We start from the raw sequence: 20,955 nt of genomic DNA on the forward strand, positions 1-20,955 counted from the left end.
ATGATTATGGTGATCTCAATCTGATTTTTTCTGTACAAAGGTTGTACTTGCAAACACTTGTTGAAATATTTGATCTTGGTACATCTGTACAGGAAAATATGGAATGAAAAATCCTTCTTTTTTCTTGTAAGATCATGAACTGCATCATGTAAATTACACTTAAGTGGAGTATGAGCCTCTCCTCAAGTCTGCCAAGTTGTCCAGTGCTTTGTTCTTTTAATAGTGTATGTCCTGAGCTCTGATTCTGTTGGGCCTCACAAAACAAAGGAGGGGAAGATTGTTTGAAAAGAGCAGGTATTGGCAAAGTATGTGGACAAGGACACTATTCAGACTTCAGTACAAACACTGGTACATTTTCCAAGAAAGAAACATAATTGCTTCATATGTCACTGATCCTCCTTTAACATTTGCTTGTTTGACTGAGGTCTTTTTAACTCATGCATAAACACAAGTTCTGGGAAAATTCTTACTCTGTTATAACAATGTTACTAGATGGTGATGACTCTTCAGGTTAGGAAACAGAAAGGGCCATGTAAACACATGAATAAATGAGAACACCTAGGTCATCATTTCATAATCTTCAATCTCTGAAATGCTTGCCTAGCCCCAAATGTTATGGCTGTGTGCTACTATGTTCCACAGGATTCTGGGTGAACTTTCTGACAGCTGTTGCTGTTAAACCTGAAATGTTGAATGTAAGGATGGCCTTCCTGTGGTGGTTCCAATGCTGATGAGCTGCCAGATCCTTTGGTTGATGGTAGGTTATGCGTAAGGATGCCTGGGGTCAAGAACCCCTATCTTCATGGTGCTTAGATCTTTGAAACCCTGCTATTGATCTTGGGTGACTCTCCTTTGGGAGGTCATTATTCCCAAGTGTAACAGAATGTCTTAGATGCTTCTAGCCACTGAAAGGGTACTTAAGGATTTGACTCAGGTCTGGTGTCCCTGATGAATTAAAATGCATGTCATTTTCCTGTGTTCCTAAGCTGCTCTAGAGTATCATCTGGTGCATCTGCTTGAAGGAGGAAATGTACAGCAAATAAGGAATTGGTTTACTTCAGGTATCCAGGTGTGTTAAGTAGCTATGTCTCAGTCATAAATGGAACTTTGCTCTCTGTATAGATGTGTTATTTTTCTGCTTCTTTCATTAGTTTCTCTGTCAGCCAGAAATAACAGGTTTTTTCACAAGTAACATATTACTGGCTCCCTTGATCTTTTTCTGTAATTAAATACCCAAGATGTGTGATGGGCTGCTTTCTGATTTAGCATACAAAGAGCTTTGGCAGTATACCTGAAAGTACCTGGATGGCATTGGAATTGACATATGACAAACATGAATAGTTAGAAAATAACTGAATAGTTAGAAAACTACAGCTGGAAAAATAGTGAGAGACTGTATGTTGAAATACAGTGCAGGAACGAAGTTCTCTCTGTGAGTGCAGTGAGAGTTATCACCACAGAGAGTTTTAAATGCTATTTTGCAAACCTGAGTTGTCACTTAATCTACTGTAATCACTTGGGAGAAAGTGCTTCAGCCTTTAAGCTGCCTGTTTTAGAAGTAATTTAGTGATGGCCAAAGAAGCAGATTTGGAGTTTGGGGGTTTTTTTCACCAAAGGAAATACAGAGGCCATTTCTGTTTGAAAGGGCACATCAGCCTGTTATAACTGAACCAAAGACTGGATCACTCATAGTATGAAGAATTGAGTTTTGTAAGAGGCAAATTAGCAGAATATCAGCAGTCTGATTTGATATAAATTAAATTAAAATAGGGGTAAAGATGGGAGTACTGAAATAAATGCAAGAATCAGCATCTACAATAGTAACCAAAAACTGGCTTGACTGTTTTATTCGTGTAGTTAGAATCTATTAAAAGAAAAAAAAGTTGATAATTGAAATTACTAGTGTCATAGCTTCCTGCAGAAGTTTTCTTGTACATGCCTTTTGTACCAGATGGTAAGATGCAGATGACGAATTATTTTTTAATGCCTATTTCATTTCAGGTGTGTTTCTGTTGTAAGTTCATGGCCTGAATTGTAGCAGTTTTGAAAGATGGGCTTCTCAGGTGAGTGTTACTTCGGCTTAAACTGCCTAAATGAGATACCTGTGTCTTCATCAAACTCCCTTGTGGTGCTCTTTCTTTTCTGTCTGTATCTGCAACCAGTTCACCAGCATTTATTTCCAAGCAGCAGTAAGCCTGCTTATTGCAATCTGAGGTTTATTCTCTATGACGAGAAAACAAAAAGTAAATGGGATAATTATATTTACAACTTTTGTTACATTGTTGGGATAATCTTGTGAGAGGGGTTGGAAGCAGAAAAGATTTGCTGAGCTATTGCATGGCAGGTGTGGAGGTGAAGAAATGCTATCTACATGAAATGCTCTGACCTTTCACTTTTGGACGCCAACAATACCTGTGTCTAATATTTTTGCCTGTTTAATATATTTCCAAATATAGCAAAAGAAAATTAAGTCCCCCTGTGAATCTTCACTTGGTAGTATCAGTGAGATTGTAGCACAAATCTGAGGAAAAGGAAATAAATTTAATTCACTATCCCTTATTCTTGTTCATCTACTCTTTACTACAGTGCACATGCATATTTTTTAAAACCCACCCAGCCTGTGTCATTTTTTGATTAGAGTTTTCCTTGGGTGGAAAACATTTTTAGATATGATTGAATTTTCTTTAATGCATCAGTGAGAAGTTGAGTGCATGATGACTGTCCCCTGAGGTGCCAGGAAAGCCTGTGAAACAGTTTGTGCACTGGACTATTTGACTTCGATAAGACTTCTGGGAGACCAGGTCAGATTTGGTTTAAACAGGATAAGGCTAAAGTAGATATTCCTTAGTTGTATTTTAAGTAGCGTGGGATTTATGAGGGGAAAGTAAATTTATGACCCTGGAAAAATCTTGATCCCTCTCAGTCTGGTTTCAGTCTTCAGAGTAAGACTGAGCTAGTTCCTTTGATTGCTGGATTCATATGATCACCCTTACTGATTTGTGTATTTCTGTTAGAATTCCTGACTGACCTGTATGACCAAAGTCTTGGATGTTTTGTAGTCAATTCAGTCACAACAGCAACTCGAGGTAAGTTCACTGAGTACTGGGTCTAGTGTGAGGATGATCCACAGGCAGGCAGAAGAGGTTAGACCACCACACAGAGAATGTTGAGGAATTGCTGTTTCTGTCTCTGTGCTGAAACAGTTTGGCTGGTAGCTTCAAGCATAGCAGTGATGCAAAGATAAGCATTTGCCATTGTGACTTTAGGGTTTGCTAGCTGAGTGTGAGCCAGTAACTGGCAGGTTGTGGAGATAGCTTTACATTTAAGGGGATACTTTCACTGAAACTAGTTAGTAATGACATGTCTGGACCTGCCAATAGATAAAGGTCCAACAGTAGCAGCAGTTCTCAGCAACATTTTCTAAGCTAGAGTTTTGAAATTGTACTGTGTTAGGAAATGGCCTAGAGATTCAAGTTAATTTACTACTCGTTTCACCTAAGCAGGGGTGGTTGTGTTTGTCATCTGCTGAGACTGAATCACAGTTCAGCAGAGAGTCATTTCTTAGTGTTGGCCAGCCCTCAGTAAACAGAGGCATGTAACACTCACTCTGCAAATAGGTGCTGGAGGCCAAAGGTTGTATCAGTGAACGGTAACATCAGGACTTTTACTGATTCTGCCTCTTCATGTCCCAGGGCCCCTTGTGCTGGTGGGTAAGGATTGCTGTCCTCATGCACAGAGGGGAGGGCAAAGCATGGAAGGGGTCAGTGAGGACACAGTCTGCAGATCTGGCTCCAGCTGTGCCATATTACCGGACTACTGCCACCAGCTTCTTGACTCTCTTACAGTATTAATTTTACCCTAACTTGTGCAGTTGCTCCCTGATTTGGTTTTGGTGAAGTGATCCAAGTTAAAAAGTCACATTTTAAAAACCAACATCACAAATCTCAGAGAGGTGAGTTACACTACCAGAAGCAGAGGTACAACATCTAGGAGTATGCCAAGTGCTGACTAGTGCCATCTTTCAATAAGAGAAGTGCAACATTTGAGTTCTGAACTGGCCCTGGCTGGCAGTGCTATGGTCTGGACCCAGCTTTCCTTTCTTCTTCAGGTGTCACTGTGGCATACCTGCTTTCCCCAAGCCCCAGAGTGGGATCAGGGAGGAACAGCAGCCCCTTGGCGGGGCCCTGAACAAGCAATACTCAAGACACAGCTCCACCATATCATGTTGGTGGGCAAAACCAGATGAAGTCGAGAGTTGTCATTTCTACATATACCTTACAGCAAAATCTGCCCCAAAAGACCTGTGAACTCCAGTATGCTTCTCTGGAGGCCAAAATCCATCCAGCACCACACTTGGTCCTCATCAGGCTATTAAAATTCTTCAATCACTGGCGCTTCAGCTCAGGTAACAGCTGTATCACACCAATGCCGAACAAGAAAAGCACCAAAAGGCAAGAATACCCAGACGCTTCTGTTGCCTTACCCTTACTCTGTAACTGCACAAGCTTTGACTGGCCTTTGCTCTTTCATTTCATCCCCACTTGTGAAAGCACTTTAACAGTCTGAAGAAAACATGTCTGATTTTCTTAAAGCAGTTCACATAATCTGAAAACCTGATCTCTGTGCATGTGTGTGTGTATTATTTTTTAACTCTGGTAAAAGGTTATGCTGAGAACATATGTTTGCACACCTTATTAGTATTGAAGAAAGTAAGTTAATAGATGCACAGCCTGCAGTATAAGTAGTATTCCAGTTTAGGATACAAATGTAGAGTTGTTTTTAGAAAAGCTGAAAGCAAAAATGCCCCTATGGACTGCAAGTCCTAAGCAGTCAGGGTAACTTCCACTTCTCTTTCTGCTAAATATGCTTCTTTTTAGGGAATGTTTTACGAACACCTGTTAAGTTGCTAACTTATGTTTGGGTTGTTTTTAACTAAATACAATTTAGTTAGGTGGAGTATAGACAAAGAATACTGTTTGAAATCTCTGGTTTTGCAAACCTGCTCATTGTGTTTTTAAAAAGTTGTTCAAACGCACCTGCATGCTGCCCAGCTCTTTTGTAGGTGAGAGCTGCATCTGAAAACCCTTGTCCCTCACTCTCCCACCTCAGTCACCCAAAAGCATTCATGTGTGTGGAGAAGCAAAGCCTTGTGTTCAGACATCAGCTATATGCTTTTGTGTTTCAAAACATTTTGTGTGTGCAGGATTCACAGCCATGAGCACACCTTATAGCTTTTTTCTTTTCTACTTCAAGGAAAGAGCCATTATCAGCCCACAAATGTAGAAACAAAATAAGCTCAGGAGTTTGATTCAGCTTAATATAACCAGTGGCTAACCACAGTCTTCACCGTGCCTCAGTTTCCCTCTGGCACATCTGAAAGTGATTCACAAAAACCAGCTGTAGAGAAAGGGTGCCCAGGACAGCCCATCAGGGTCTCCCTGCTGTGGGTTAAGCCTTGACACTGCCATCCCCGTGAGAGCAGAGTCCCAGCTGTCATGCCTCTCAGGAGCCCAGTTCAGTCCTCCTGCATCCCTGCAGCAATCCCAGGCTGGCTGGCAGGGCTGTGGGGGTCCCAGCCGTGTCTGCTGCAGTGCCAATCCCAGCCACACCGCCCCAGCAAGGCATCCTCACACCACCGCTAACCTTCCCCTCAGTGACTCAGCTGCTGAGTAACAGCCTTTGTTTTTCGCCTCCCTGGGTACTTACAAGAAATTTAAATATGAGGAAACTGCTTGTAGAAAAGTACTAAAATAAAATAAACTAGCTGGGGTCCTAAGGCTCCCCTTTCCCAAGGCTAAAAACTAAGGGTAAAGCGACCCCATTTTTTCAATTAAAGATGTTGTCAGTCACACTGGCTAGTCCCAGAACAAAGTTCCAGGGACAAGTAAATATTTTAGGCAGGTGTGTTTGTTTTATCTGTGCTGATAGTGCCAAGCTGTGGCACAATCAGGTCACTTTGACCATAAGCTAAGCACCAGAGCTCAGAAGGACTTTGAGTGGGTCAAAAGGGCAGGGCATGGTGCCCTGGGGCTGTCTGTGCCACACCACCACTGTAATGATGGGTCTGGAGTTTCAGCAGTATGTGTATGCAGTAGCAGCCAGGCCCTGCCAAGGGCACCATGGAGGGGGTGAGTATTTATGCCTAACATATTGCCTCTACCGATCCCCAGGATGCTGGGACAAGGGATTATCAGATGGAAAAAATGCTCCAAGTCCCCAGGCAGAGCTGAGCCTGCAAGAGGGGAGAACAGCACCTCCTCTGTCACCCTTGCTCCAGAACGAGCATTCTCATACTCCCACTTTCATTGCAAATGCCAGGGAAGACTGAGTTTCAACAAGTCATACTGACTTCACTTTACCCGTGCTCAGAGGCAAAGCACAACAGTGCCGCAAAAGCTTGCACAAAGCCCTGCAAGTGGCCATGTGGATCATCCAGGAGGGTGTTTCATGCTTCAAGTCCTTTTGTGATTTCCAAACACTTTTCCTTTAATAACAAGGAAGGTTTAATGCCTGCAGTATGATTGTTCTTTATAGGGTTCCACATGAATTTTGCCCATATCTGATTTGACTTGGGAGAAAAAGGGGAGTACTTTTTTTCCTGTTTTATGATTTTATAAAGATTTGCAACAAGGAATCTTATGTCATGCTTAGGTGAATTGTCATGCAAATGGCTGCAATAGAAGATATGAGTGTTTGTTCTGTTTTTATGATGATATAATAAAATGTCAAAATACGAGTCTCAAAGTCCAGTACACAATGTTGAGGCTGTGGTTGCTTCAAGGTACTCACACTCTGCATGGTGAATAGACCAAGCAAAATGCAGAGAGGAGTATGAGAGCTATTTATGTCAGCGAGAGACACAATTAATTCTCATACTTAATTTGTCTAATTATTAGTGTGGATTTTTGTAGGCAGTGGTATAATCTGCTTATCAAATACCACTTCGAAATACATTAGCTCTGCCTTGTTCTGAAGTTAAACATGTAGCAATTTAGTCAGCTCAGTGAGTCACAATTCCAGTAAATGCAAAAGACAGCTCAGTGCATTTAGCACTAATATCACAATTAACACTTCAGAAACCTGCCTGAGTAACAGAACCACCCAAAACAATTATATAGACATTTTTAGTAACCAGGGTGTAGTGTTTACTGAACAGGCAAAAATTCTCCTAATAAAAATCTTCACATGCTGTTGAGACTAGAAGTGTTTGGTTAAATTATGCCTGTAGAACGGTTTAACTCTTCCAAAGCAGCACAAACATTTCAGAGGGGAGCAATACAATGCAATCTTTCAATGTCTATCAGAGCAAGTTGCTTAGACCTTTGCAAGCGGTCAGCATTGGCTTCCTTTGCTCCAGAGAGGGGCAGAGCTGACAGGTGAATCCTCGAGGCCAAGGGAGGTGCTCATCATTGTACCCCCTGTCTCAGCAGAGGGGCCACAGCATCCGGCTGGTCTCACCTGGGCTCTGCCAAAGACATTAAAAGCAGCGGGGCCATGCTGTTGTTCTTGCCCTTAGAGTAAAAGGATGAGTAAGTGGTTTTAAAAGGCTATAGTGGTTATTATGAAGTAATTCTTGGTACTGTCTAATACCTTGGTTTTGTGACCTTATTCCAAGAGAAGGCCAGTTGAAATTTTCATGGTCTTTGTATCTATGAAGATGTTGAGGTTACATGGTAATCTTGGGTTTAAGAAACAATTTACTAATTCTTGTCCTTGCTATAAGTAATGTCACGTAATTCGTCCATCCATCCCACATTTGTCACCACAGTGTCTGAATTTTTTCAGGACAATTAAAAAAAGAAATTGGTCCTGAGAGCTCATGTGAATAACAGGAGTATAAATCATGATCCAAAGCAGTATTTTGCACTTTTTGCATAATGTTGCAGTCAAGCTTTAAATTCGTTGAGGTCAGACCTCAAATATGTCTGTAATTGGATGTAAATTTTTAAACTTGTCCCAGAACATAAAGTTCTGGTAGTGCTTACAGAATGCACATCAACAGGAACACACAAAACATCTCCAAAAGGAGATGGCACAGCCAGGGAGACACCTCCAGTTCCTCTCATGTCCTTACTAGAAGTGCAACATTCCATATTCTGATTGTACTCCATTTCTGTCAGAAAGGATCTATTTCAAAAATTAGCTTTCACATACACAAGGGCCAGTGAGGAGAAGGAAATACCCTTCTCTTCCTTCTCTCCCCTCCTTCTACGCCCTGTCATAGAGTTGCTGCTATCTTCTCCATAATGGCTGTCATACCACACAGCACATTCGTATAGGAAGGAGGAAAAGGGGGAAGTTTGATGCTGTAAATCAGCCTTGGATCAACTGAAGGATGTTAGCTGCACAATATTTCTTCTAAAGTCTTGTGAACCCTGAATCTGACACCATCTTCCAGCAATTCCCACCTCAGCATGTCTATCAGCCTTAGCACAGAGAAACAAGATATTTTAATGGCTTCAGGCAAATGTCAGCCTGTTTGACTCTTGCAAAACATCCAAAATGCTTTGCTGATTCCAGATTGATGAAATGGTCTGTTTTATTTGGGAGATAAATAGGCAGTACTGACAGCTTCTCCTTGTTTTCTGAGAAAGCAGTCCAGTCTACTTCATGTGTAATTTACTGTCCAGCCCCAATTTTTCAGTGTCAAAACAAATTACACCAAAAAAAAAAAAAAAAAAACCCCAAAAACAAAAAACATGAACACACCCATTTGATGAATTGAACCAAAAAAATAATAAGCAGAAAACATTCTTAGTCTTCCTTGAAATAATTTTTAAGGACAGTGATGCTAGTCGAAAACGTGACACTATACTATTCACTACAGCTTGCAGTCTGGGAAGCAGGGATGTGTTTAGGCAGCCAGTAAAACAAACAGAAGAAAGGACTGTGCCACCCAACAAAAAAAGAACAGATGGGATTCAAAGTTGCTGGATTTTGCAAAAAGCAAAAAATATTAAAGTATCAGAAAGGGACTAGATAAACTAAAGAGCTAAAACAAAGTTCTCTAATGCAGTGTTGACTTAAAAGTGTACAATTTACTGGCTGAAACAGGGGAGTCTGTAAGGGAAGGCCTGTTCTGTGTCCTGCTTTTCTCCTGCACATCCTTATTGTTCAACAGCCTTGCTAGAAACATGGCAGTTTTGCTAGACAGACCTTTGTTGTGACCCAGCTCAAGCTCTTCACATCCTTGAATGGTAATGAATAGTGCAGCTATCCCTGCAGAGGACACACAGTGAGGAGAGGGTGGTGAGCCATAGAGCTGCAACTGCTGTGCATGTGAAGAATATAATACTGTTAACATCTCTGGCATTCTTGTGCCCACTCCCTTTTCTGTGTTTCCCCCCAAAAATCAATAGTTTTTGATACATCAGAAAGTTATAGGGGTTTTTTTCCTGAAGATAGAAGGGCCAGGGTCATCAGTGGGATGGCTGAATGCTTCTATGAATCCACAGAATGGGTATTATGTAGGAAAAAGAGTTGCTTAATCCAGTTTGATGCATATTTAGTCCCACAACAGAATATTCCCAGCAGAATTTACAGATAACATTTGCCAGGAGAAAATAGAGGATTTTTTGCAATGGATGCAATTTTACTTTCTTTTTGGGTAGCTTTAAGTACTTTAGAAGAGGCAAGTGAAGCAGGAGAGGCAGTGGGGTAGCACTGTTTGTGAGGGATTGTTTAGATTAGATTGAAACCCATGATGATGACAGGTTGAGTGGGTAAAGATCCAGGAGAATGTCAGCAGAGTGGATGTCCTGGTGGGAGTCTGTTACAGACCACCTAGCCAGGATGAACAGGCAGATGATTCATTCTACACGAGGTTGGGAGAAATCTCACAAGTGCCACCCTTGCACTCATGGGGGATTTCAACTTGACAGATATCTGCTGGTAGTTTAGAAAATGAGGGGGTCCATCCTGAATCTCAAGACTCAGAAGAACAGTCTCCCCTTTTGCATCCTCACCGTTTCTATGTCTCCCAGTAAATGATTCTAAACATTTCTTACCTGATTTTACTTTGTATATTTCATCCATGTAGTATGTAATGCAGAAAATCTTGTCACTGAACTTTGTTAAGCTGTGCTTCTGAAAATTTATATTAAAAATGCTTTTTAAATACCTTTGACAGTGATTCCTCAAGTGCTCTAAACCATTTATTTGTGTTGCACACAAATGTGTACTTCTTTTTTCATCACCCTAAAAGTACATCTACTTTCTTCTCACTCAGCAGCAAACCTCTTTTTGGAAAAAGGTTACCAGCCACTTTAAATTAGATCAAATCATATTTTGCAGGAAAGGCCTAGAAAATAATGGAGAGGGCTGGCTGCAAGCATAAACACATCTGAGTGCACAGCTTCCTGCTCTGGAAGGAGCTATTGGGAAGCCCGTCATGGATCCTGCAGCCACCTGTGATGTGCTGTCACACACTCCTGTGTGACTGGGACAAGGTGAGGCACTGGGAGGTGGTGCCATGGCCCACCTTTCACACCTGCACAGGCTGCAGCCCTCAGCATTGCAGCCTGTGTGCCATCTGCTCTGTGGGCAGCAACCCTCAGGGAACTCCGCAAATCCTGGAGGGTCTCTGCTCCTGTGGGGCTCTGTCATTCTTGCAGTGATTTTATAAACACAATTTTCCTGTCCTAAACAACAAGGTGTTTCTTTGGGCAGGTCATGTCCTCTTCTCCACTGCAGATTTCAGTACTACAAGAAGCCTGAAGGACTTTTTTACTGGAAGGCTTACATGGCTTTGGAGGCAAAAGTATGAAATGGCAGCAGACATTGCAGGGCAATGACTGCAAATTGCATGTAAGCAGTTGTTTCTCTAGATGATGGACTGTGCTTCAGAGGTGTGAAGGGCTCACAAAAAGTGATGAACCATGGTACTTTGAAGGGTAATTCTCAGAGGGCTGTGGCTAACCAGGGGATTAGGATGACTGTAGATATCCTGCCAGCCAGCCTTGAGGAGTCATGCTCCAAAAGAGGGACAAGGCCTGTGCAGGGATAGGGAAGAGCAGCACAGGCAGGTACCACCCTCCACCCATCTCCCCAGGCTGCTTCCACTGGTATGAAATACCTCTGCAGGATCAAGCCTACGAAATAGTGCAGGAAAAATGCTTTTTTTCCCCTCCTGATGTTATTTTCATTATTCCTTTTGCTCTTTCTTTCCTTTTTCTCTTCTTTTCTTTTCTTTTCTTTTCATTTTAAATGTTCACAGGGTTTTACAAAGGAGCTCTTCTGCCAAGCCGAGTGCATTTCAAAGAGAGGAAAAACTGAAGTGCAGGGGTTAATGAAGGTAGCTCATGACACCACTTCATGCTGCCTCACCTGGCCTCAGCTCCACATCAGCCAGAAGCAGCAGCTGCTACAGGACAGCAGCAGCTCCCAGAACAGGCAGGGGTGCAGCAGAGAACTCTCTGTGCACATAAAGTGCATTAAGACACCTTTTGTATCGGAAGAAGTGCAAATGCAGCAATTTGAATTACATGTGACATTTTGTGATGTCATTGAGATGAGGATGTCCTGCTGATGGGATCTCCCTGCTCTCCAGCAGGCCTCCAGAGAGAGCCTGGGCTGCTTCTGTAGGCCAGCTGAGCTGACCCTGCTTCTGCAGGGTGTCCAAGCAGCCTCCCAGACTGTCAGCACGGGGTTCATCACAGCACTGCTCCTGAGGGAGCAAGACCCATAGGAAGCTGAGACACAGGGTGCTCAGCACCTGCACAGTGTTACGTTGCTCTTACACACTGCCTCAAACAACCAATCCTGGTCACTCCAACCCACTCTGTGTGTGTTTCACTGGGACACTCAGCCCCAAGGGTGGGTACATGATGAAGATGTGAGACATGGCCTCATGGGTGCCTCAGCCACCCCTCTCTGACCTGGAAAGGTCAGAGCAGAGGGTTGCAACTCTTCAATTCTTTATAGGTTTACAAAATCTGTGAAATCTCTCTGTAACAGCATCAGCTGCACACAATTCAAACTCTTCCCTTCTTCCTGTTATACCTGTGCAAGTGAATTTTGTATAACAAGGCTGGAAATGCCCAGAGGCAGCCCCTCAGCTGGGGCAGGGAGGATTGCTCAGCACTGGCTGCTGTGTCCTGCAAGGCAATGCTGATCTCATGCGACACATCTGTTTGCCATTTCACAAGTCATAAAAGCGCAACAATGGGGATTCCTTCTCAAAAGTCAAAGGCCAGGGAATAATTTTTGAGCACCAAGAGAATACAGTGAGTATTAATGCTGCCCCCAGCTAGCTGGAATTGATATTCTGTATGAATTATCAGAGAAGTAGGGTTTCTTACAGCTTTGAACTTTCAGCATTGTGCTGGGAGGTGAGATTGGTTCAAGCAGGGGCTGAGATGAAAATGTACCTACTGCTTAATACTTTCAGTTTCGAAGAAGAAAAATACTTCTATATTTTGAGATGTTACAACTAACACCAATTATGAAAGGAAGAGGCATTGCTTGTATTTCAGCTTGATTTCATGGCCTTTATGCCATATTTTCTAGGTAATTCCTAAAGGCCAAATTTAATTAAAAATAATGCAAGAATGCAGTCACATGCTTTGAAAGGAAGACAGCTGATTACAGATTACAAGCATAGGGCAAGCAACCTGCATTTTGCATTTTTACTATGCTCTGAAGTAATGAATTGCAAACCCATTAAGCCGAAATACAAATGATCCAGTATCTGATCTCAAACCAAGAGAATTTCTGCTTTACAGTCATGGGAGAAGACTGATAAATTTATGTTGATGAAGTATTCAGGATTATTCAGTGACTTTTTGGGGGGATTGCAAGCTCTGTTTTCACTTGCACAAACTGTGCCTGCACCAACTATTGTAGGGAAACAGACAATAATGTATTGAGATTTACTGAGAGCATACCAAAGGCTCTCAGATTTTCAAATTGTCTTGGAAACCCTCTATACCACAAGAACTCTGCTCACATCCAGGGCTCACACTAATTTAAACTTGTTGTAAGTCTCAACAGAGCACTCCAGTGAAATTCTGCAAAAGCATTTTTCATGGCGTTTTTCAAAAGTAAAGTGTCAAGTAGCAGAATTGCCATGCTGAAAGACTAAATGGACTGTCCTAGTAAGAAAAGTAGTCTATAAAGAAGTTTTCTTTCACTTTCTATTCTCTGCTCATTGATGGAAATACAGAACAGCTTTAATTCTTGTGCACAAAATTTTGAGCAGGTTGATAACAGTTTGCACATAATTCTCAACATTTCAGTGTGTAATTAGTGGTCTTCTTATGGCAGTTTTCATTTTAAGAAAATCCACTTCTGGTGAGTTTCACAGCTGCTTAGACTGGGGAGATTTTTATGCCTAGGCTTTGAAAAGTAAGAAAGTGAAGAAACACACATCAAAGGAGATGTGACTCTTTTGCTAAGCAGAAGCAAGCATTTCAGGACAGTATACTTCAACACAAAAAAAAAAAAAAAAAGAAGCTACTGAACACTGGCTTTGATTTTTGAAGCCAAAAAATCTGGTAATAATGATACATCAAAACCTGTAAGAACTTTGAATCTGAAAAAAGATCCCTAAAATAACATTGTACATACTAAGCAGAGTTTACAAATTCCTGTGATGGGGAGTTGCCCAGGTTCCCCAGAGAACAGGGTATGTTCCTGTGTATTTTGGCCTTCATTGTTTATTAGTCAGCTTTCTCTCTTTTCTCAGAAGTCAAATACAGAAAGAGATGAGGGTTGGTGTAAACACAAGGCCTCTTTATTTTGTTTCAACAGTACATGACTTCCTATTTAGCAAGACCAAAACCAAGCAGAACAGTGGAAATCGCATATACCATTTCTCCTAATACATTGTTCTTCCTTGATACTGCACAAGTACAAAAGGAAGGATAAATTCAACAACATTAACTCCAGTTAGGCATTTTCACATGAACCAGAGCTTATGCACAACAGGTGACAAGCAGACAAATCAGCATCAGAAAAACTTACTCCAGCAAGGTGTGAACTCTCCTTTGGGGAAAGAAAATTTGTCTTGAAGCAAGGGATACAGATCTACTCAGGTAAGGAGCATATGCTAATGCTTTCTAAGAACTTCATTACTAAAAGTTGTTAGAGCCAACCCAGCCCCAAAGCCACAAGGCCAGATAGGGTGCAGTTTACAGCCTTCATTTGTCACCAAAACCGGCCCCTTCTCCGGCTGGCTTATCTCCAGGTTTTTGTATCTAAACATGCGTAGGAGCACTTGGCCAAGGAAAGCTGCTGATGGCTTAAATGCAGATCACAGTAAAACATTGTTATGTGTTTGTCAGCTGTTCATAGTTTATGTCCTAGCCTTGACTGAGTTTAATTGTTACAAATTGACTCAAGTCATTAAGCCAAATCATTGAGTCTAAGAGCTGTGCAAACGTAACAACATCCACCTGGTGGGACAAATATTTTGTCTTGGAGCATTAGGCAGACTGGTGTAAGATTGCTCTTTATCCTTATCTGTCTCCCAGCTCCACTCCTTTACCATAGTTATTTTCAAACTAAGACTCAGTCTGTGAGAAACCACAAAGCAACACCAGAATTAAAGCTAATATACACAAGTCATGACAGGGTAAAGAAGTGAGGGTCTAGGCATGACTAATGCATTCACTTCTGAAGAAGTGATTGTCTCTGCAGAAGTTACAAAGGACCTTTTGGTTGGAGCAGACTGATTCTGGGCATTTTCTAAGAAAGAATTTCCACTGAAGTTTCCAGGGAACTGCCTCCCAAAAACATTGCTGAGCCTTTCCACATAATCTAACAGTTCTATTAACTTCAAACAACAGATTGTGGTTAATGCTGCTATGTCCTTTTGGCTTTCCAAGAATGGTATTTGTTGATTTTGTTGTTACCCTTTTTCATACCTCGGGGATGTCATTTGCTGGTTTCTCTGTTGAGAGAAGTGTGAGTTGTGGCACATACAGTGCAAGGGCTTAAAAACCCCACAGATTTAAGCCAAAGTCCTAGTATGTTCAGAACTAGAGATATGATTGTGTGATTTAAAATGCGCACTTTGGTCTCAGCAATAAACTTCATTTCTGAACAATCTGATATTTAAAACAGTTTGTATTCAGTCACTTCAGTCACACCAGACTGCTGGACTCAGTTATCACTGCATCACCAGGCACATGACAGGGAATGATGTCTGGGGCATGCACAAACAGAAATGCTTCACAGGGACCAGACTAATTCAGCCTCCGTTCTGGCCAGTGCTAAATGTTTCACAGGACAGGTGTAGATAAAATATAATATGCTCTTACATTATGTTTCCTCTGGTGCCATTACAGGTATTTTTGATTTAAATCTTGGAGCTGACCTCTAGAAGCTGTGAAGAGTTACATAATTATGCCATGAGCAGGAATCTGGGCCTTTATTATTGAGCATGTAAGCAGCTGCTTTGGAAACCTGGTCAGGTTTTGGACCTCCATGACTTTTAGAAGGAATGACATCCATGAACTAATAGATCATTACCTGGGAATGCATCTTTTTTTCTGAGCATTTCACACCTAAAATTTCACTGACATGTCATCCTCTTTTTATGAGTTCCTCAGATCGATCTCCTTTCTACTTTGCAGTATTTTGTATTCTGCTACCAGTATTTTCAAATGTCTTCTGAAATTAAATTTTTATCAGTCCTTGGGGATGCTGCTATGTAGGGCCAGGAGCTGGACACGATGATCCTTGAGGATCCCATCCAGCCCAGCTTATTCTGTGACTTTACACCATCATTTTACAGGTGAGTTGACTCCTAACAAATACCAGGCTGCAAATTAAGCAGCATAGTTTATTAATGAATATCCAGAACTTTCAAAGATGTCTGCCTTATCATCTGTTATGGGTTGATCCTGGTAATGTTTAGAATAATATTTTTAAACAGCTTATCTGAGAAATGACATTAATGGCCTTTCCTTTTAAAACTGGGATATCCTCTAAAAGAATTTGGGCTTAAGTATTCTTTTTACATAAATAATCAAGAATAGCTATGTTCTCTTTTGCTCAACTTAACTGTAGCTATTCAACAGTAATACCTTTTGCTAATTTGCATTGCATTATCACAATTATATTTGAAAAAATTCTGTTTATCTTCGCTTTTTTTTTACATTAAATGCTACTATTCCAGTCCATAAAACTATAACATTTTTTCCCATTCATGAGTGTATAATCAGGCACAGAATTTTAGAAAGGGTAATTTTAAAGTTCCCTTTTCTAAAAGAAAACAAACTTGCTGAAAATTTCAGTGCAATGAAAAAATACACTTTTTTTCCCCTACAAAACCTTAAGATTACACAAAAATACAGCAAAAATATAAACATCAGGCCAAGGCAACATTTTAAAGTGCAGAACTTCACTTGCCACACATGAATAATTCAAATAATGCTGCATAATGCATAGGCAATTCTTACTAGTATTTCAAAACCTATAGTGACACAATGAGATCAACATATAACAGTAATTCAAATGCATTCTATTTATAATAAATAAGTGCTCATTTGACCATAGAACACAGTAAGCATATTGTCCCAACAAGCAAGCTCTACACAAATACCCTTTTTTTCCCTTTGTCTGAATGGCGTGCTACCATTGAACATAAAGACATATTAAGAAAGAAAGATCGCATCCACCATCTGGTAAGAAAACTTGTGGGAAGAGACATCTGGAATCTGTTGCATGTACATTTTTCCAGAGGTTTTATCTTTAATCAATCAATTTATACTGTCATATTTTTCAATTTATACTGACTGAAAATTATTCCTTTATTTTCTTCCACATACTCATATCCTCTTAATGTTCAGTTGTTTCATTGTAAGGTTTGGGGTTTTTTTGGTTGTTTGGGTTTTTTTGGGGGTGGTGTTGGGGAAAAGAGAGGAAGGTAGAAGAGGGTTGCTTCAATTTGTATTCAGCTACTAAGTTCTGTGACGGGATGAGGACAGATGGGGAATAGTTCAAGTTCTAACCTCTATTAATATTTAGGTTTGACACAACAGTGCTGCTCCAAATTCCCAATCATTCTCCCTTTGCAGGGTAGTTTTGGTATACAAGAATTAAGCTTATTTTGGAGAAAACTACACTGGAGGCTCAGCTGCCTTCCAAATATGCTCCAGTCTCTACAAGAGACACTAAGAATCTGAACCCATTACTTGGCCTGCTTCAAAGTGCGTGCGCAGTAGGGGCATCTGTCCAAGGAAGCAGCATAGATGTAGTCTTGAGATGCACATAATGTACATGTGTAAGTCTCAGCTTTTATCCACTGATCCTCCCCCTCCTAAACAAACATCTTGGCGATCTACACACAGGCACAGAGTCTCAAGGACCAAGATTTACAGTGGGATCCTTAGTGATCCTTAGTGAGTAATGTTCCCTAAATTACTTCAGAGAATTCTAACTATTGCATTCTTTGTATGACCTAAAACCTTTCAATTTTTGTGCATAAGCCATCTTCCACTGAACAAGCTTCTGGGACTGCCTTAGATGACCCCACTTAGCTTTTCTGGAAGCACATTTTTCTCCATTCAGATCTATTTAAATGCTGCTGTCAAAAGACCTACAGTTTATTTTTTATATTAACTCCTCCACCGGCCCCCTCAAACATCAAATTCAGACTTCTTTCCTTTACCCCTTAACACCTCAGCATTTAATGTAATGCTATCCATCTTGGGCCTCACTTCTCCTGGTCTTGGGCATTGCAGAGTGCTGCAGGCAGCCCATGGCACTACCTGCAGGCAGAGATTCTTAAAAAGATGATTTTCCATTGCTGTGTGTGGGTAATGTCTGGATGCGAGACATTAGAAAAGCTATAATCAAAAGAGGAGTTCCTACCTGAATTTACCAAGAGTCAAACTGCTCATGACCCAGTAAAAATTCAGATACAAAGCTCACTGGCAGCAGTTATTCTAGAGAGTCCCTTTGTAATTGGGCCACCAGTGTAGTCCTGAACTCATTAAAATTTCAGTGTGTTCTCATATTGCAAATAAGCAACCTGTTCACCCCCCAGAAGTATTTTAAGAAATGCTGAATCCCTTTCTTTAAAACACTACAAAATAATGGGAAAACAATTAAGTCAGAGACAGTTAAGACTACCACAAAAATAAAAGCATTGATTTAATTCATAGCTCTGGAGACAAAGAAGTAGGGCACTAGCATACATTGTACACAAGCCTGTGTGATCTTTCTTCACCACAGGAAAGCCAAAGCTGAAAACCATGTAATTCCCTAAAAATAGTTTCAAACAGTAACTGGGAGGATTAAAACATGTGTCTCACAGTTCTTTGGTTTTGAAATGTGAAATTTGGTCAATTAAATTAATGTCAAAATTCATGAGAATAAATGTCCCTGAATCAGGAAAGCAAGTCAAAGAGCTGAAGGCTGTTACTTGCTGAACGAGTGTGCTACTGTGTAGGTGATTGGGACACATGCAAAACACAAAGGTTGAGAAGACACCCTGATGGAATGTGTAAATCTTAATCCTTAGGTCTTGACTCCTAAAGCCTCGGAAGTCTTGGAACATAGTGGGGTAGGAAGGCTGTACCTCAGCGCGCAGCGGCACGGCGCAGCAAGCAGGGAGGTACCTGAGCCAGCCCTCGGAGAGCGGCTGCATCCAGGTGATGTCTGCAGGGCACATCCTGGGTATTCCCTACTGCTGGTACAGCCCCTCAGCTTTGGCAAGAAAACCACATTGAACATTGTACTGCTCTAAGTGCCCAGATCAGCTGTTATGCTTCCCCTTGACGCTATGCTGTCTCATGTAGGCATAATCATAACAATACAAAAGCTCTGAAAATTCTTTTAAAGTCAGAACATTATGAGTGGCATTGGCCAAGCACTCTCTTTGAAATAGACACATAGTGAAACTTTGGTGCAGTGACCTCCCTTGTTTTGTAAACAGAGGTAAGTCCTATATCCCCAGGCAGTGAGATAAAAGTGCAAAACAAGGCTTAGTGAAATCAAAGAAGTTTGAAATAGGCCTTAAAACCATATTCAACACATGTTTACAGTATCTAAATACAATATTGGTCCCCAATGACCCTGAAATTAAAGCATACATTCTTTGTGTTGCAAAAACATAAAAACGTAATAGAGAAACAAGAAGAAACCCCCTCATCAAACAAATCTAAAAAAAGAAAAAAAAAAAAAAAAGCAGGGAAATATGCCATTTTAGGAAAGGAAGTCACACAGATTTCCAAAACAAAAAGGGCATATTTTTTTACCTGGAATCCTGGAATTCTACAAGGCTAGAACTACGGCTGCCACATTGAAAAACACAAAGAGCACAGTAAAGCTGAGCTGCTTTTTTCAGTGACGATTTTCACCTCATGTCAAAGGTGGTAATGGCCAGAAAGAGACCATTTCTCCTGGAAATTTTTAAATGCACTCACTTCCCTTACAGAAAGGAGAAGGGACATCATCATATCATCCTGTCTGAACAGTCAGGAGCAAATGAGTTTGGGAAGATTCTGCAGGATGCTGAACTAAATGATGCACTCCCTCTACTCCAGAAAACCCTCTTAATTTGTTTGCCTTTGTGTAGCCTGCAGAGATATCTTAGTGCCTGCTTCTAATTTGACAGAAGTTTCATTCAGCCATCGCTCAGATCAAAGTAATTCGATGGAGTGTCTGACTACAAATGACAATCCTAAACTCTTAAGTAAGGACCCTTATTTATTTATAAACACATACTTCTGACTTAACTCTTCTTAAAAAAAAAACGTTTTAAATTAGTTTTTTTTAAAGCTCATAGGAAAAACTGAAAACTGCATTCTCTAAAAGGACACTGATTTTTCCATACTTGATAATAATATTACAGAAATTGCATTCTTCCATGATATTCATTACCTGCAAAATCAATTTACAAGCACTGGTGTTTTTTTTTTAAATTCCTATAGAAAACTGCATCTCACTGTACCACATAATGCTTCCTATACTATTGTTAAACAGAGCAGCAGGTGCCCTCTTTAAATAAGGTATTTATCAAATCCCCAGTCAATGCACAAATGCTATTTTTACAAAGGAATTTAAATAGCCATTCCCTCTAGAGCTATGAAAATTTCAGTATAGGAATTCTTGAAAGGTCTAACAAAATTTTCAGTGTATGCAAGTTTTAACATCATCCAAAAGTGAGGCGTCATTCCTGACGATCAGGCACAGCGCTTTATCAATCTTTTCCAAATCAGATGCAGAATGATCAGCAGAGTATTTTGCAAACAGAAAATGGATTTATACAGAGCTTGAAAAAGGAACCACTTGCTTTCCAGCCACATACACTTCAGAAATATTCCGATCATCACCTGAAATAACATGGTCAAAACTGAGATTTCCTGATAAATACAAACACTGATTTAATTAATGACAATTATGCAGTCTACAAAACAGTTTTTGAACACATTATTTGCAGCAACCATTTCCGAGAACTAAGAAAGTCCATTTGGTGAGAAATAGTCAGGGCTACCACAAAAATTAATAAATATTTAACAACCCATGAGGTTTTTTTAAAAAAATAAACACAGCATTCAGCTGCTGCAACAGTGTAATGTACTTTCTGTATATTCAGTAGATCCAAACCCCCAAAATGTTATGTATCTGTACAGAAAATGATTTGTTGCACAGTATCTGAACTGGTTTGGGAACTAGCCCTCAAGAAAGCTGGTGTGACCCAGACAGCTCCTCAGAAAGGCAAAAGTTTCCTCATTACAGCATGACACAGCTGTGGCCACAGCTGGCACCAGGCACCCCAACATCACAACACAGCAGCAGCAGAGCCCCAGTCCAGACACTGCCCAGACATATTTACAAACAATTATGAACCAGATTGTATTAATTAATGTCAAATATTAATGCTAATTATTGGGAACATGTTAATGTTCATATAAAAGTTGAATAAATATATTTAATTACTGCAAACGAATGTATACTTACTTATGTAAAAAATAATTTATTATTAACCCCAATATTAATTTAGAC

General features: G+C 40.6%; 1 protein-coding gene across 2 annotated transcripts in view; it reads right to left on the reverse strand.

The window, feature by feature from the left end:
• Positions 1–13,710: 13,710 nt before the first annotated feature.
• The window catches only part of GDA (guanine deaminase), a 29,758-nt gene continuing 22,513 nt past the window's right edge, over positions 13,711–20,955 (reverse strand). For both annotated transcript variants that reach the window (XM_059873111.1, XM_059873113.1), the window contains exon 14: positions 13,711–20,282. In XM_059873111.1, coding sequence (XP_059729094.1) covers positions 20,212–20,282 — 71 coding nt within the window. In that variant the 3' untranslated portion in view covers positions 13,711–20,211. The remainder of the gene's footprint in view (positions 20,283–20,955) is intronic.

This window comes from Haemorhous mexicanus, chromosome Z (genome assembly GCF_027477595.1).
Source record: "Haemorhous mexicanus isolate bHaeMex1 chromosome Z, bHaeMex1.pri, whole genome shotgun sequence".
In the NCBI taxonomy this organism is placed as follows: Eukaryota; Metazoa; Chordata; class Aves; order Passeriformes; family Fringillidae; genus Haemorhous; species Haemorhous mexicanus.